Source organism: Eupeodes corollae, chromosome 1 (assembly GCF_945859685.1).
Source record: "Eupeodes corollae chromosome 1, idEupCoro1.1, whole genome shotgun sequence".
Lineage (NCBI taxonomy): Eukaryota > Metazoa > Arthropoda > Insecta > Diptera > Syrphidae > Eupeodes > Eupeodes corollae.
Window position 1 is genome coordinate 43536107 of NC_079147.1, and position 17236 is coordinate 43553342.

General features: G+C 33.9%; 1 protein-coding gene across 9 annotated transcripts in view; it reads left to right on the plus strand.

Moving 5' to 3' along the window:
• LOC129943179 (uncharacterized) overlaps positions 1–17236 on the plus strand; it is a 191927-nt gene that overhangs the window by 127800 nt on the left and 46891 nt on the right. For all 9 annotated transcript variants that reach the window (XM_056052459.1, XM_056052460.1, XM_056052461.1 and 6 more), the window contains exon 4: positions 5304–5456. In XM_056052459.1, the coding sequence (XP_055908434.1) occupies positions 5304–5456 (153 nt within the window). The remainder of the gene's footprint in view (positions 1–5303; positions 5457–17236) is intronic.

Sequence of the window (17236 nt, forward strand, 5' to 3'; positions counted from 1 at the left end):
TTTCATTACTTGATTATTTTAACAACTACCAGTTTATAAGAGAAACCATTACACTAAGTGGAGATGATATAGTTAGAAAAATAATATTATCAAAGTAAATTTTGTCGCAAGACTTTTGAATTTCACGCTCAAATCTATGACTGTTTTAAAATATCTGACGATAACTTTTTGAATAAAAAATAAAAAAGTTTGATTTTGTTTTTGGGTGAAAGAAGTTCTACAAAATGGATAGCGAATATAAACATAATTATTACAAACTAACGCTCCGACGTCAAAATGAAACATGGATCTTTTTAATATAAATTTTATAGTAGAAACAAAGGTGGTAAAAGTATTGGAAAGCAAATAAATAAAAAAGCTTACTTCAAATCAAAAACTGTATTATTTAAGCGCATACATTTTTGTAATAGTTTTTAATTTAAGAACGAACTACATTAATTTGAATAATTTTAGGGCAAAGCACTTAATGGTTATAAAACTTTGCACATTAAAAAATTCGTTTAAATTTTCATAGAAAGTTAAAGTCATTGATCCGATCCGTTCCGACGTTTAAAGTTCCAAAGAATTTTCATAAGAAGTCTTAAGAGTATTAGAGTACGACTATACTATATAAGTCTAAAAAAAATGAAGTAACCTCCAAAATATTTGGTGTAGTTTTTAGTAAACTAGTTGACAGCTGTATTTTTTGTAAAATAAAAAAAAAAAAAAACAAACTACTAAAATTTATTACAAAATTGATTTCGACTTTAAGATCCTGTGAAAAAATAACTGTAATTACTTAACTATTTATTTACTTTTTCATTCTATATAGAATATTTTTGCTAACATTTGGATTTTTTCTAGAAGTAACCAATTAACATTTTAATTATACAAAATAAAAACCTACTAAAAATCGGCTTAAATTGATTTTGGACTCAAAAACTCTGGGAACAATGAAAAATATTAATATTATCCAGTCAATGTTATCCCAAAATGTATATGAGTCAACGTGACGTTGATTCAGGGTGTGTTGTCTCGCAAGGCATTGACAATCAAACGTTTTGACAAAATAATGGTTATTAAAGTCAACGCTATTTTTATTTTTAACTTTCCAAAGGAAGTTATTGTAATCGGTTTGATTTGTTAAATTGAAAAATTTGCCATTTCTTCACCGGCAAAATCCTCATTCAAACCCTCCAAGAGGGTGCCAGTCGGGCAATGATCACCACAGTAGTCCTGTGCGTTTTTGGCAGGATGGTGATTAGCTAAGGTTGAGTTGGGTCGCTGAATTGTTGTAACTCCTCAATAGTACAACGTTCGGAAACCCAATTTAATCATAATTTATAAGTTCCTAATTTCAGTGGCGGGGTGAGCGTACTTTGTACGAAAACCGTGCCGAAGAATGGAATGGGGGATAAACCAGCCAAGAACGAGCTCTTTCCGATGCTGTGGCAAGGTCTGTCATATTTTTGTTTTACGTAAAAAACTAGAACCAATAAGAAAGAGTTGTCGCAAACTCTTCAATAGATCTAAGTACACTAGATCTTTTTTTGACTGGGACTTATACAAACAAGCTCAAAAGCTTCTTGGAGAAACTTTTGTGGTAAAATAGAAAATAATTCAGAAGCCTCAAGACTCAGGAAAATTCTCTCAAAAAGTCCAACAATACAGACATGATCATTCCACCATTGGAAATCATTCTGACAAGCTGTTTAAGGTTGAGATATATTTCCAAAGCCTGGAGAATGGCAAAAGTAGTCTTCATTCCTAAAGCAGGGAAACCCTCACACGTTAACCCTAAAGATCTACGACCAATCAGCCTATCATCCTTCCTTCTTAAAACCTTGGAAAGATTGATTGAAATTTACATCAGACATCTCATTTCCACAGCTCAACATACTTACTCTAAGGGAAAATCAGTAGAATCAGCACTTTATTCGCTAGTACGAATTATTGAATATTCCCTCGAATACAAAGAATATAACCAAGTAGCGTTCCTAGATATTGAATGAGAAGTTTTACTATCACCAGATCGGTGAATAGAGGCACTCCCCAAGGTGGGGTCCTTTCACCTCTTTTATGGAACATGGTAGTAAACGACCTATTAACATCATTGGAAGCAGAGGGTTTCAGGGTGATTGCCTATGCTAACGACGTTGCAATATCTGTATCTGGGAAGCACCCCCAAGTTCTCTCGGAACTCCTACAAAATGCCTTAAATAGGCTAACAAAATGGACTAAGCAATGTGGCTTGGACGTCAATCCACATAAAACAGAACTAATACTCTTTTCGAGAAGGTATAAAATTCCTGAGATTAGCCCACCAAAGATTAAAGGAATACCATTAAGCTTTTCTGACCAAGCAAAATATTTAAGCCTCATTTTAGACAAAAAACTAAATTGGAAGGCAAATATTGATGAAAGAGTAAAAAAGGCTACTATAGTGCTTTTTACTTGTAAAAAGGCCATAGGATCACAATGGGGCTTTTTCACAAAAATAACCCACTGGCTATATACTTCGCTAACACCTCTTGTCATCTTCTCCAAAATGGTGGCAGTCAACTCATGTGTGAGGCTTAGAGCCACCTCTCAATGGAACAGTAACAACATACTACTATTCCAGACAATTTCAGATCTATCCCAGATCGCTTAGACTATACCACCCCATAAATGGTATTCGGTTAAAGCTTCTATATGTCCATCCCTTCAACATCCTCCTGGGAAGAAGAGAGACCCCTGGAAGACGATCCAGTACACTTCTATACAGACAATTCAAAGATCGATCACGGAGTTGGAAGTGATATCTATTCGGAACAACTGAATCTCAATCTATCATAAAGACTTCCCAATCAATGTAGTGTATTCCATGCAGAACTAATGACGATTAAAGAAGCACTATCCTGGCTCAAAGAAAACGTTAAATCTCTCGCGTCTGTCTCCACAAACTCTCAAATAGTCCACGATTGTCGATCATCTCTGAATGAGATGACGGAACAGTTTAATATTCACCTCATTTGGGTGCCGGGCCACAGATACATTCCGGAAAATTGCAAAGCCGATGAGCTCGCCAAAAACGGAACACTTCTGCCTAATGTTAGACAAAAACATAACATAGGAACACCACTTGCTACATGCAAAAATCTTCTCAAACAATATGCTCTAGAATCAACAAATGCTAGATGATCACAGAGTACCACCTGCCTAGCAACCAAGCAAATATGGCCAAGCATAGACTTAAGACGGTTAAAAGGCTTGATATTCCTGAGCAGACAAAGTATAAGCTCTACAATTGGAGTAATAACGTAGATGTAGATAATGTAGACCCCTAGCCTCAGAGCTTCTGTAGAAGCTGCATGGACGAGGAGGAAGAGGCAACAGTCCAACACCTTCTATGTACATGTCCAGCACTCTCTACCTAGTACCTAGAAAAATTAAAAAACTTAAAAAAAAATAACAAAAGTTGGTAAAAATTATTTTTCAACTCAAATATCTTTTCAAAATTGTGAGATATTGGCCTTTAACTAATTTTATCTTTTAAAAAATATTTTTGTCAACATTCGAAAAAATTTTGAGAAAAATCGAATTGACAGTTTTCTTACAAAAAATAAAAACCTAAGAAAAGCATTACTAAAGATTGGTAAACATTGATTTTCCACTCAAATTTCATTTCAAAAATTAAAAATATTGGCATCCAACCTATTTTATCTCACAGAAAATATTGTTTTCATTCATTTAAGTTGTTATAAAAATGCAATCAACAGTTTTTTTCATAAAAAATTAAAATCTACAAAAAAAGTACGGAAAAGCAACTTAAATTGGTAAATATTGGTTAACAACTAAAAATCAAACAACAGATTTTGAAATCAAACTATTTCATCATATGCACAATATTGCAGAGTTGCAATAATTTCAATGTCAATTCAATGCATTACTCATTGTTTTTTTAATGGATATTGTCCCGCCATTTTATAAAGCCATTTATATAAAACGTTTCAAAGTCCAAATATTCACTTCAATCCATTGTACGTTTGCTTGTTTTTTGAAAACGTATTCCTTCATTCAAAAAATATATGTATGTATATGCAAGTTTAATTATAATGCATGTTTCCATTAAAATTCTAAACTTTTTCAACTCAAAAAAAAGATTAACTCAAAGGATTTAACATCTGGTTTCGAATCTGAGTTATCCAACCAAACTGAACTGAACCGAACCAAAATAATACCTACAACAAAAATATGAATCTAAAATTGATTAAGCCCCTCTCATTTATATTCATGAGATCTTAGGACAAAAATTCGATCCGATTAATTAAATCCCATAACAACGTCAAAAGTTTGATCAAACCTTTTAAAGTTGCCGCAGATGAAACATCCTTCCGATTCCGAGGTTCACCATCCAATCCACCATCATCGTCGTCTTCATCATGTTCTGGATTTTAATTAATTTATTTTTGTTTTTTTCTTTTTCTATATTTTATTTTTATTCAAAGTAAGCGCAATTGAAAAATGCTGAAAACTGAAAAGGAAAATCAAACAAATTCACAATCTGGCTCCACGAAGGTTTTTTGAGTTACGTGGTGCGGTGCGCACCTAATGAAAAATGCATGAATCCTTGAGACACATATTTCTTTTTAAAACAATCTTCTACGACGACGATGTGTGTTTGAGATTGTAATCGAGAGGAAGAGTGTTTTTGTTCATCAATCTCCGTTAAATAATTCTATTCATATTTTCATAAAACTTTTTGTTTTCGTATTTCCTCCGGAGCTATCATCCGTAAGCAGTTTCAATATTTGTATGCAAATTTAATAAGGACTTTGATATCCTAGCAACGCGCATTAGATGAGGTAAAGAGAGACGCAGAAGTATCTATACATTCCAGATAGATGTGATGTGAATTTAAAAACTCCGGTGAAACGTTTAGAAGTCGATTTATCCGTTCACGTCAAAATCATAAAAATTTGTTCACTTTTAGCGTCGACAATGGCAACGACAACGACGACGACGTCGAGGTGTAAATCGCTCTACCTAAATATTCCTTTGAAATAGTTTTTTTTAAATAGGCTATCGAAATTGAGCGTTTTCTTTTCAGCATCTTTTCATCTTTAAGGCCATTTTCTCTATTTTTTAGGAGCTTTAAATATTGTTTCAGTAAATTTGTTTCCTTAAAGAACAAGTCCTCCTGATTACTTAAATTCCAGTACAGTAGACTTTATATTGAAAAGAGGAAAGAATGAAAGAACAATTTATTCCAGTTTCAAGCAACATTTTTTGGCATTCGAATTGAAATTTAATTTTTCATTGATTTTTGTTTTTCTTTATAGATTACGTTAGCCGAGGAAAAAAGAAATTCGGTGACAAGTGTGAGAATACACTTGAATGCGGATTCCCAGGATCGATATGTGACCCTAAAAAGAAGTCCTGCCAGTGCGTTGAAGAATTACCTGTCACCAATCACATTGATAAGTGTGGCAAGGGTAAGTTGTTTACGAGGATTGTTTGTTTTAATATTTATGTATCGTTTAACATTCACAATATGGTTCAATTATTTTATGTTCGTGTTTTCTGGAATTGACATTTTTATAAATTTATAAAATTTTGGATTATCTGCCAATTCCTATCCTTTGGTGATTGGAAATTCTTTTTTTTCACAAATGTTTTAAAAAAAAAAACAAACAAAATCGCATTCTTCTTGTAATCTCTTTTCATTTATAGTTTTGAAATGTTTGATTGTTCAAGTGCCACGGTTATTACTTTAATGATTCGAAAACGTTGTTAAATATTTAATTTTTTGAACTGGATTCTTATAGTCAAGGAATATTGTATGGGAAAGGCATGAGGAAGACAAAAAGAAATAATAATTCATAAAATATTAAGATTGGCATGTGAACGCAGGATTTTATCCTTCCAAGGAATGTACATTGTGTATTTTAACATTGAACAGACATACATTTCAACAAGACTCAAGGAAATTATGTTATTAACCTTTTGTAAAGCCAATTTCTCCTTTCAAGGGGAGAGAAACGAGGTGTAATTTAATCAAAATTTAATATTTATTTTGGTTCAATTTAAGCGTTATGGAGTACTGTTTTTGGTTTTTTGGGCGAAGAGTGTAATACATGTAAGCACGCCTTCACCACCGTGAAAACATTAATAGTTAATAAATGTGTTTATATTTTCTTGACTGTTATTAAAAAAGCGTCATTCATTTCTCATTTTAAACAAAAAGGATGTCAAATTTGTTAGAGTTTGATTAATTAAAAAAATAAAAATACAATATCATTACCAAAAATAACTCGAAATAAAGTTTTAAGAAATTTTATGATAAGGTTTTCCAACTAGAGGTTTAAACTAAACAGTCTGATATTTGGAAAGTTGTCACTGTTGATCTTTGAAAGGAAAAAATACGACATTATTTTTAAAATGGAACTACATACACTTCCGCAACGCATTGAAATTCACTGCAAAACTAGTGAGCATTTTACAGTAACAGCTCGTAAAAATAAATACTTAGTTTTCGTGAAGCATAAGAGCTCCGACGCAGAAGAATAGTCATCGTTACGTAATTACGTACAAATACCAAAGATTGACGAAGAATCTAAAAATTTGGTTTTCCGTCAGACCTATGCGATACATAAGAAATATTTTCAGTTGTTTTGAAAGGACGCAAAAGGTTTCTTTTCTTTTCATACTTACTTTCTTACTTAAGGTGGCGCTACAGTCCTGTATAAACTAGGGCCTCACCCAACAAACTTCTCCATCTAGCTCGGCCCCTAGCTAGATGTCTCCAGTTTCGCGCTCCAAGTTGGGTGGGCGCCACCTGATCCGCGGTCTTCCTCTACTGCGCTGTCCTGTGGGTGTCGTTGGACTTTAACCCTTCTGGATAAGTCTACGTTTCTGTACAGCCCGTACAGCTCGTCGTTCCATCTTCTCCTCCACTCCCCTTCGATGCATACGGGATCGTAGATCACACAAAGAACTTTTCTCTCTAACCGACCCAAGGTGATTTCATCCGCTTTCGTCATAGTCTATGCTTATGCACCGTATGAGATGGGGATGATAAGGGTCTTACATAGCAACACTTTTTTCCCTCGAGAAAGGACCTTACCACTCAATTGCTTTCTTAGTCCAAAGAAACAGCGGTTAGCAAGATTTATTCTGCGTTTGATCTCAATGCTGGTGTTGTTTTCTGCGTTTACAGCGGGGCCTAGGTAGACGAAGTCCTTGACTACCTCAAAGTTACGTCTGTCGATTGTGACGTTTTAACCAAAACGTCGGTGTTGTATGTCCTTTCTAGACGACAGCATGTACTTTGTTTTGCCCTCATTAACCGTTAAACCCATTTTTGCCGCCTCTGCCTCAATACTCACAAAAGCCTAATTGACATCACGCTGAGTTCTTCCGATTATGTCAATGTCATCAGCATATGCCAGTAATTGGACAGACTTTTGAAAGATAGTGCCTCTAGTGTTGACGTGTGAGCTCTGCACTATTCTTTCAAGCACGATGTTAAAAAAATCGCATGACAGCGCATCACCTTGTCTAAAGCCTTTTTTGACATCAAAAGGTTCTGTTAAGTTGTTTCCAACCTTTATGGAGCTGCGTGAATTCTCCATGGTCATCCTGCACAAACGGATGAGTTTGGTAGGGATGCCAAAACTTGACATGGCTGTATTCAGTTCGTCCCTGTAGATGCTGTCATATGCGGCCTTGAAATCGATGAAAAGATGGTGGGTGTCGATTTGGTGTTCTTGAGTTTTTTCCAGGATCTGCCGTAATGTGAATATTTGATCAACTGTGGACTTTCCTGGTCTAAAACCACACTGATAAGGACCTATCAGATTGTTGACGATGGGCTTTAGACGTTCACATATTACGGCAGAGAAGGTTTTATAGGCGATGTTAAGTAGACTTATTCCTCTATAGTTGGTGCAGTTTAGAGGGTCTCTTTTTTTCAGGATCGGGCAAACAGTACTGAGGTTCCATTCATCGGGCATGTTTTCTTCCGACCATATCTTACAGATAAGTTAGTGCATGCTCCTAACCAACTTATCTCCAGCTGCTTTAAATTCTTACTTTTCTTGCTTTTTTCCAATTTCGTAAGCTTTGTCGGTCACAGGAATGTGTTTTTTTAAAAGAAACAAAGTGAACTAAGAAAATTTTCCAGTGGTTCGTGTAAGCGTCTGGTAGCTCTATTCGGAATAAACAAATTTGTTTGAAAACCACTATCACATTTTTTTGTGATAGCTTTTTAGGTATCAATTTGACTATCACCTTATGTAGATCAAATTCGATCATTTTGATTGTCATTTATCAACAATCACCTAAGCCGATTCCACCCCAGAAGGCTTTTGTTTCGCTGATCTTCATGTTAAGTTTCTTTTGCTACTACGTAACAAAAGAAAGGAGAAATAAGGCATGGAAAACTTTTCTCAAAACTCTGTGTCTACACTCAAATGAAGTTCTTATATTTGCTGATGACATTAAAATTTTTAAGGTAATAAAGTCCACCCAAGATCGTATTCTTTTACAAACCGACATTGATAGTTTTACATTTTGGTGTGAAAAAAATAGCCCTACCTTTAACCCTTTAAAATTTCAGACTATAACTTTTACTAAAAAACAAATTGGAAGTGTATTTGATTATTGTATATCACAGCAAAAACTCTGTCACGTTTCCAGATTTAAAGATTTAGGTGTTCATTTCTGTTCCAACTCAGAATTTACACATCACATTAATTTAATTGTTAAGAAAGCAAGTTCTATGCTTGGTTTTATAAAACCCTGGGCAATAGAGTTCAATGATTCCAATGTTACTCTTTCCTTGTACAATTGTCATGTTCGTCCTCATCTTGAATATGCTTTAACGAAATTCATAAAAAACGTATTGAATAAATTCAACATAATTTCATTTGCTTTGCCCTAAAGGGTATATAACTACGCAAACTGTTCATCGATTGATTTAAACTTAAATAACGTGGGATTAAAATCATTGCTAAGAACCAGTGTTCCACTATCGTAAACGTTCTCATTTTATTTTTTGTTCTGTAATAGTTAAATGTCAATTATCTTTTGTATTTTGTATTATTTTTTACTAACAACTAACACATGCACCTCTGATGAGCTTTTGATCTTAGTTTGACGCTTGCTGTAAGCTTACTACTTTCTGAAATTCTGAATAATTTTGTGATATTGTTCTGATAACTTAGCTACGAGCTGTACTCCAGATAAATTAACTAAAACAAATATTGTTATTTATTGAGGCTTACAATTAATCCAACAAATCTGAGATAATGAAAAAGATCTCAATATCGATCTTATAATAATATGTCAAATCGAATGTAAGGTGGACTGAAAAAAGAGGTTGTTAGTGAATTTAATCCTTATCATTTCCCATAACTTACATACAAAAGCTTATATCGCTGCACTGTTGCCAAATCAGCTATAAATACAAAATGGTCATATAAATCCGTAGGCTCTTTTTGAATAATTAAAGTGTCTTATTCTCGTAAAAATGTTTTCAAATGGGGGTGGCGCAACAGTCCGTTGTGAACCAGGGCCTAGTGGCTTACAACTCTCAACCATTCCTGTGTGCGAGTACTGTTGTCAGGAATGGAAGGGACCTACAATTTTAGGCCGAATCCGAACGGCTAGTTTGAGAAAGCACTTTTTCATGACAAGAATTACTCTTAAAGTATTTGTCAATTCCTCGCAAGAGGCAGTACCCGCGAAAATTATTTTTTTTTTAATTAAGGTGGCACAGGCAGGGATTGAAAGCAAGCCCCCTTGCATGACAGTCCAACGCACTAACCATCATGCCACGGGTACTACTCGTAAAAATGTTTTAGTATTTTGAAAGTGGAGAGAGGTTGATGGGTCCTCGTGTATTCTATCGCTAATGCTAAATAATTGAGGGGTTCATATTTGTTTTGAAGCAAACACAATACAAAGTCCTATTTCAATAAATCTATTAAACTAAACTTTATTAAATTCCCATAGGAAGTTATTGTAATGGGTCCGATTTGTCAAATTGAAAATTTTGAAATTTCTCGACGTTTCAAGGTCCCTAGACTCGAAATAAAAGATTTTTAGAAAGATGTCTGTGCGTGCGTGTGTACGTACGTTTGTACGTCCGTACGTCCGTACGTTCGCGACGTTTTTTTCGTCGTCCATAGCTCAAGAACCAGAAGAGATATCGACTTCAAATAAATTTTGTTATACAGATAATAAGGCAGAAAAATGCAGAAAGGGCTCTCAAGAATATTGCGTGGGTGGTTTTTTTACAATAGCAGTTTGAAAAAAAGGTGAACATTATATCTTACAAACCAATGGTGCTAGAGACTTGAATTAAATATTATATAATATATTGAAACCTGATATCAAAGAAGTATATTTTTTTGAAAAAAATCGAATGAACGGTTTTTTTTATAAATGAAAAAAACTGAAAAAAAAATAAAATTTGTCACCTCCAAAATTTTACGACTTAAATATGATTTCTTCTCCAAAACAATTTTGTGCAACGAAGAATAATGTTTTTGACATCTGATAAAATTTTGAGAAAAATCAAATTGACAGTTTTTTCTATAAAAAATAAAAATCTAAAAAAACATTACTCAAAGTTGGTAAAAATTGAATATCGGTTCAAATATCTTTTCAAAAACTAAAACTTTAGGCTTAAAACTTATTTTATCTTATAAGAAATATTGTTTTCAACATTCTGAAAAATGTTGAGAAAAATCGAATTGACGGTTTTTTACAAAAAATAAAAACCTAAAAAAAAATTAATAAAAGTTGGTAAAAAATGATTTTCGACTCAAATATCCTTTCAAAAATTTGAGATAATAGCTTCTAACTAATTTTTACTTATGAGTAATATTCTTTTCAACATTAAGACAAATTTTAAGAAAAATCGAACTTACAGAAAAAATGTAAAAAAAAATGTATACAAGTTGGTAAAAATTTACTTTCGACTCAAATAGCTTTTCAAAAATTGAAAATATTGGCTTCAAACTTATTTTATTTCATAGAAAATATTGTTTTCGATCTACAAAAAATAGTACACAAATTTGGTAAAAATTGATACCAGTACATTTATAGACAAACTTCTAAGCAAGACAAATCGATAGATAGGATGGAAAGTTATCAGTGTGGGTCGCATCCCAGCCTCTTTTTTTTTATAATAACTTTCAAATAGAAATTATTATTACATGATGTTGCTTTGTTACAAAAAAAGTTATGAAAATGTTCCAACGACTGGCGTTGTGATTTATTTAACGTGATCGTAAATTAGAAATTGTAAATGTTTAACATTGACTGGTAAGTCCGTTGGAATCGTTGGTGTATGCAAGATCAAGACATCGTCTCCCTTTATGATTGTTGCCGCATAGTCACATCCAGTCGTGCTCTATTGCACAGTCTGACTGTTCCTACTCTTTACTGCAAATTGTGAGGTGGTAATCCAGGAAATTCTAGTGAATTTAAAAACTCTATGGGATAATTGACTACATCATCCTTTTTCATAACGTTGTTGACTACTTTGAAGGAAACCAACTGTCCAACTGTGAAATTTGTAAATAGTTGCATTGAAACCCTCGACATCTTTATTTTTCGCCGCCATTATTGCTCTTTCACTCAGACAATCATATTGCTATTGAATTCTTGTGCTTTATATAGGAAAACGAGCTGAATAAACTTCTATTTTGAGGCTTTGAAATGATGAAAGATGTCTGTGTGATGAATACGGTCGAGATGTCTACTGCGATCTTATTATTTCCAATGTCAAACAACTACTTCGCAAATGCATTTGAAGTTTCATCTTGTTCCAAAAATACTCGCAGGCTAGTTATTAATTGGAGTGTCTTAAAGTACCGTTACAAATATGATGAATTGAGGTATGCGTTTAGTTCATAAGCAACAATTAATTGATCGGGTAAAAGATTCTGACGATAATGACCTGACAACAGAATCACGGGCCCACCAAAAATATTTTTCAACTTTATGTCCAGTGATCTCTAATGGAACATTGTACAATGTACATACATTCATCCCAAGAAAATTAATGTTTTCAAAAACTAATCAACTTTTTGGCTATATATGTACCTAACTCATAGTCGTATAATTTCGGCCTTAAACTAGTTCCTAAGAAATAGTATCTTCCCAAACCCACTTGAATTCTATAGAATTTCAGTCCTTGACATATGCAGACGCAAATTTATCATTTTTTTCTTCGCTACCTTATACTGATTGAATCTTCAATGTGTAATTTACAAAAAGTACGTTTTCTGCTGAAATAAAAAATTACTACATCTACCTTCGTATGATAATATTTAATTAAGTCTTAATGATTTTTTCACCGAAGTATTTACATTCCTTCTTCTAAGAAGGACCCAAGCTCCGATTAAATAAAAAGACAAAAATCCAATTTACCTTCCAAGTATAGGAATGCAATCGTACGAAGAAGGTATCCAGGTAGATAAAGGTAAAGTACCCGACCCGTAAAGGAAGACAAATTAAATGGGTCGATAGTGTCAAGAACATTTTACCGAAGGTGTACAAAGTTTTTCCATGGAAGGAATTGTAATGGCAAAGGAGTTGAGTGCGGGAGGCAAACTATGTAAGTTAGATTGCTCAACTCTTTGAAAATGTAAACTCAGATATCTAAGAGACACCACAAGTTATAGGAATCGGAATTGGAATCTATAATGGATTCTTCTGTTTAACCACCATCATGACTTTTCCAATTCACAATCGAATGAACTATTAAGAGCGTTGCATCTGTTCAATTCTGAAATACATATTATCGTTCATATCAAGTGTAAATAATCCTTATATTACTTCAATGTTTTTCGAACTTGTGTGTTTATTTATCCTCTTATTCTGATGCTTGTGTGCGTCTTGGAATATGGAAACACAAGTTTTCATAACTTGGGGTAAAATCTAACCAAATACTGAGGAAAGCTGACGCCAAGTAAATTGATTTAAATTCCTTCAACCAGAAACCATATCGTCTTTAATATTAAACCTGAAGAAGTATATACATAAATTCATCGTTGGTCTAAGGCTAGGTAAGCAAAAGGGTACTTACGAAGGAGTCTGGCAGGCAGGAGCAGCCAGTTTGGTACTGATGTGGCACTATCAAAACAGGTATCTATACTGTCTACCTACTTGTGGCCTTTTTAACCGAGAAAGATGTAAAAAGGAGAGAATTTTGTCGCTTCTAGAATCGATTGGTTTCAAAGACAGAGACATAGAAAAAAAGCACACAAAAATGACCTAATACCTGCTACCTGTCGGTATTGATATTATGCAAAGTGAACTTTATTTGCGAAGAAGGACGACAATCCAGGAGAAACTCCCATTTCCAGTTTTTCATCTTTGTCTAACTACTTCTATATCTCCTTTTTGAAATTGTTGTGTGTGATGATGTCTATTGGAATGGAAGAAGAGGCTTCACAGTTTGTTCGTAAGTAGAGCATAAAGTCTTCATGATTCAAAAACTTAACGACGACACGATAGCAAGAACGACAACGACATCGACGACGTCAGATGGAAGATGAAAATTCTCTATCAAGACGTGACTTTCTCCATTTTATGTGCATCCTCATATCGAATGGCCTTGGTGGCCGTTTGTTGTCGTCATTGCAGTTTTGTCACGAATTTGAGGAACTGATGCCTTTGAGAATACGTTGAGTGAAAATATATAGATGCACATTTTTGGAAAAGCCTTTTTTGGTTTGTGTTTATTTTTTGTTGTTAAGAGAAAGAAGTTTTGACATATCAATGAAAACGAATTATCACTGGAATTTTTCACTTTTTCTCCTCTTTTTTTTCTACTTGTTTTCTAAAAGACACGAATTTCACTCTGATTTGAAATAATGTCATGGTCATGATGTACATAAAAAAAGAAAGATTTTAGACTTAGATTCTTAGAATCCATAACACTTAAATATAATGCAATAGCTAGTGTTGTCTTTATGTTCAAGGTTTTTTTTTAAACAATTTATTCGCACTAAAGTTGTTATTACTCTAGCCTAAACATTTATTAACATTAAACATATTGCTGCCGTGAGGAAAATATGGAAGGATTTAAGAGGACATACGTTAAGCTTAAAGTTTTAAAAGGGGAACGAAAAACTAAGTTGGTTAAAGCATTCCACATCTTGTATAGTAAATACAGGGTAGGACCTTGCGGTACACATGCTTCTATTTTCTTCAATTCCGAATATTCTTGATCGTACTTTACTCTAAATAATCGGTCTGATATGTACGATTTTAATATTTCAAAGTACTGCCTGGGAAGATCCCTTTGCAGCTTGTACTCAAGTCCCTCATGCCAAACCTTGTCAAAAGCTTGAGCAACATCTAAGAAAATAGCTGAACATACTTCTTTTTCTTGTAAAGTTTTTTCTATTACATCCGATATTCTATGAACTTGGTCTATCGTGGAATGTTTATTTCTAAAGCCAAACTGATGGTGTGGGATCAACCTTCTTTCTTCTATGATTTTTTTAAGTCTCATCAGAAGTAGTGTTTTAAAAACTTTTGCCATGATTGGTATAAGCGATATTGGTCTGTAAACCGTCACTTCTGTTAGTGGTTTTCCTTGCGTATTACAATTACTTCAACAATTTTTCAATGGTGCGGGACATACCGGTGCTTAAGGCATGCATTTATTATACAATGGAGTTTTATGAAGACTTTCAATGGCATTTCTTTCATAACTTGAGCAGTAATTAGATCGTAACTTGGTGGTTTTTTACTTGATAGTTGATGTAAACACATACTTTTTATTTCTTTTAGCTAGAAGCCCTGGAAGCTATTAGCTTTTAAGTATTGTTTTGTACATTTATGTATAGTTCAATAAATAATAATAATAATAATAATAATATTTCTTTAAGTCTTAAAACTGGTATTTCACTTTCATCTTTCTTATCAACAAACTGTAAGTTATTTTCAACGGCGTTTGATGAGTTTGGCTTAAATACATTCGCAAGATGTTCAGCGAAAGGTTAGCTTTTTCTTTCGGTCCATTTTTCTACCGATCTATTTCCCATCTTGAGATTTCAAGGGCCAGTTTTGTAACTGCGGTTTTTTCAGGCGCTGGGCTGCTTTCCAAAGCAAAAAATCGGTTGAAGCATTAGCCGTTAAATTCCTAAGGAATGTATTAAGTGAATCATTTTTGAATTTGTAAATTTGTTTTTTAAGATTGTTGCTTATACGGTTAAACGTTGTTTTATCATCTGGAAATCTAGTATTTTGCCATTTTCTCCGAGCTCTTCTTTTCTCTATTATCAACTCTCTTATCTCTAAAGGATATTTTATTTCATTCTGTCTTCTGTTGGAGTACTTTCTTCAGCGGCCTGTTGCACATCAGCAATAAATTGTTCCACTTCATGGTCAATTTGCTCGATTGTATCCATGGGACATCTTAAATTTATAAAACTTAAAAGCCTTTCTCTAAAATCATCCAATTTTGTTTTTATTTTTTTCTAGTACTTCCGATTCACTTAGTGATAGAATCACTGGAGTATGATTTGATGACAGGTCATAATTACTTTCAACACTAATGTGATTTCGTTTGATTCCTTTAGCTACGAAAAAGTCAATATCGTCTGGTATTTTGTTAGTATCAGAAAGCCAGTAAGTAAGCGACCTGGAGGAATAGAATTCGTAATTGTATTTATTTTAATTCGGATGAATGTTGTATAAGACCGTTGGATTTCCATGTAGCGCTTTTAAGTGTTCTTTCCATCATTGGTTTTTAGAGCGACTCTTTCGCTTAGCAGTTTTATATTCAAATCCTGTTTATCAATTCTTTGAAGAATAAGTTGTAGCATTTTTTTTGTTTGAAGTCTCTTCATTCTTCCGCACATTTTTAACAATCTGAGAAAAGGCTTTCTTTTCATCGCTTTTACTTTGAACAGCCTTTTTAGGCGGTTCCTTCCTAGTATTGTTTTCAGCAGTTAAATCGGTATTTTCTGTGTTTCTGGGTTTGTCTCTAGTAGATGTATTTTTGCTTCTGAACTCTTGGAATTTTTTGGCAACCGGGCAGCCTCTATAGCTTGCCGGGTGATTACCCTGGCAGTTCACACATTTTGCTTTCTTTCTTTGCTCATATTACAATTTTTAGTTGAATGTTTTCCTTCGCACTTTACACAAGCAAACTCTCGGTTGCAGTATTTTTGGGTATGACCAAAAGCTTGGCAACGTTTGCACTGGGGAACAACTTTAGATTTTCGGAGTGGTTCAATTTTGACAGCTATGCCCAAGATTGATCTTACTTTATAAATCTCCTCGAGACTTAGTTTTCCGTCAAAAGTAAGCATGAATAAGGGTAGTAACCTCTTACTTGTCATCGATTCTTCAGAGGAGTTTTAAATTTTCTCATTCTTAAATAGATTAACTGCATTAAGGGGTTGGAAGCCTTTTTGTACAAGATCTTCTACTACTTCCTCGGGAGAGCACGAGGAATGACGACCTCTGGCTACTACTTTTATTGACCTTACAGCTTTGTTCTCATATGAGTGCCATTGTATTTGGTGGTTGCTCAGTTCTTCAGTGAAAGATCTATACTCGTCAGCTTCTTCGACTGTGAATTTCCAGTTGTCTTTGTTGTACGATGTGTATTTCCAAGCTTTTTGAGTATATTTTTCTATGATTTTCTTAAGATCTCCAAAAATTGCAAATCCTGAGATCATAATTGGTGGTGGTGTAATTTTTTTGCTGCCTTTAGCGTGAGATATTGATTCAGCAACAGCTACCAATTTAGTTCCTGTAATCAATTCTTTGTTATTTTTGGTTCTAGAGCTTTTCTGATTTCTTGAACGAGTCTCGGAACTACGTTTACGTTTCTTTGTGGTATACTTATTTTTCTTTTTCTCAGTTTCAAACAAGAGTTCTTCTTCATCAGTTTGATATTCAGGTTCAATATATTTTGGACTTAAGTGAATCGAGGACTCTGAATCTTTCTTGTCAACCAAGGAAACTTTCTCTTCGAGTTTTTACTTTAAGTTGTTTTCTTGCCGCTATTTCAATTTGCCATTCTTCAAAGTAGTTCTTTGATTTTGATTGGTCTTTCTCTTTGACTTCGTTGGAACTCTGTTGATCTATGATTTCGATCTCTTCATTAATCATGGTTCCTTTTTCGCTGATGTTCTTAACATCTATAGAATTGTTTGAGGTTGTCGATGATGTAACCCCTGATGTCAATTTGTTTGGGGGAGTTCTTTGCATCTTTGAACTCCGTCTCTCAATATTT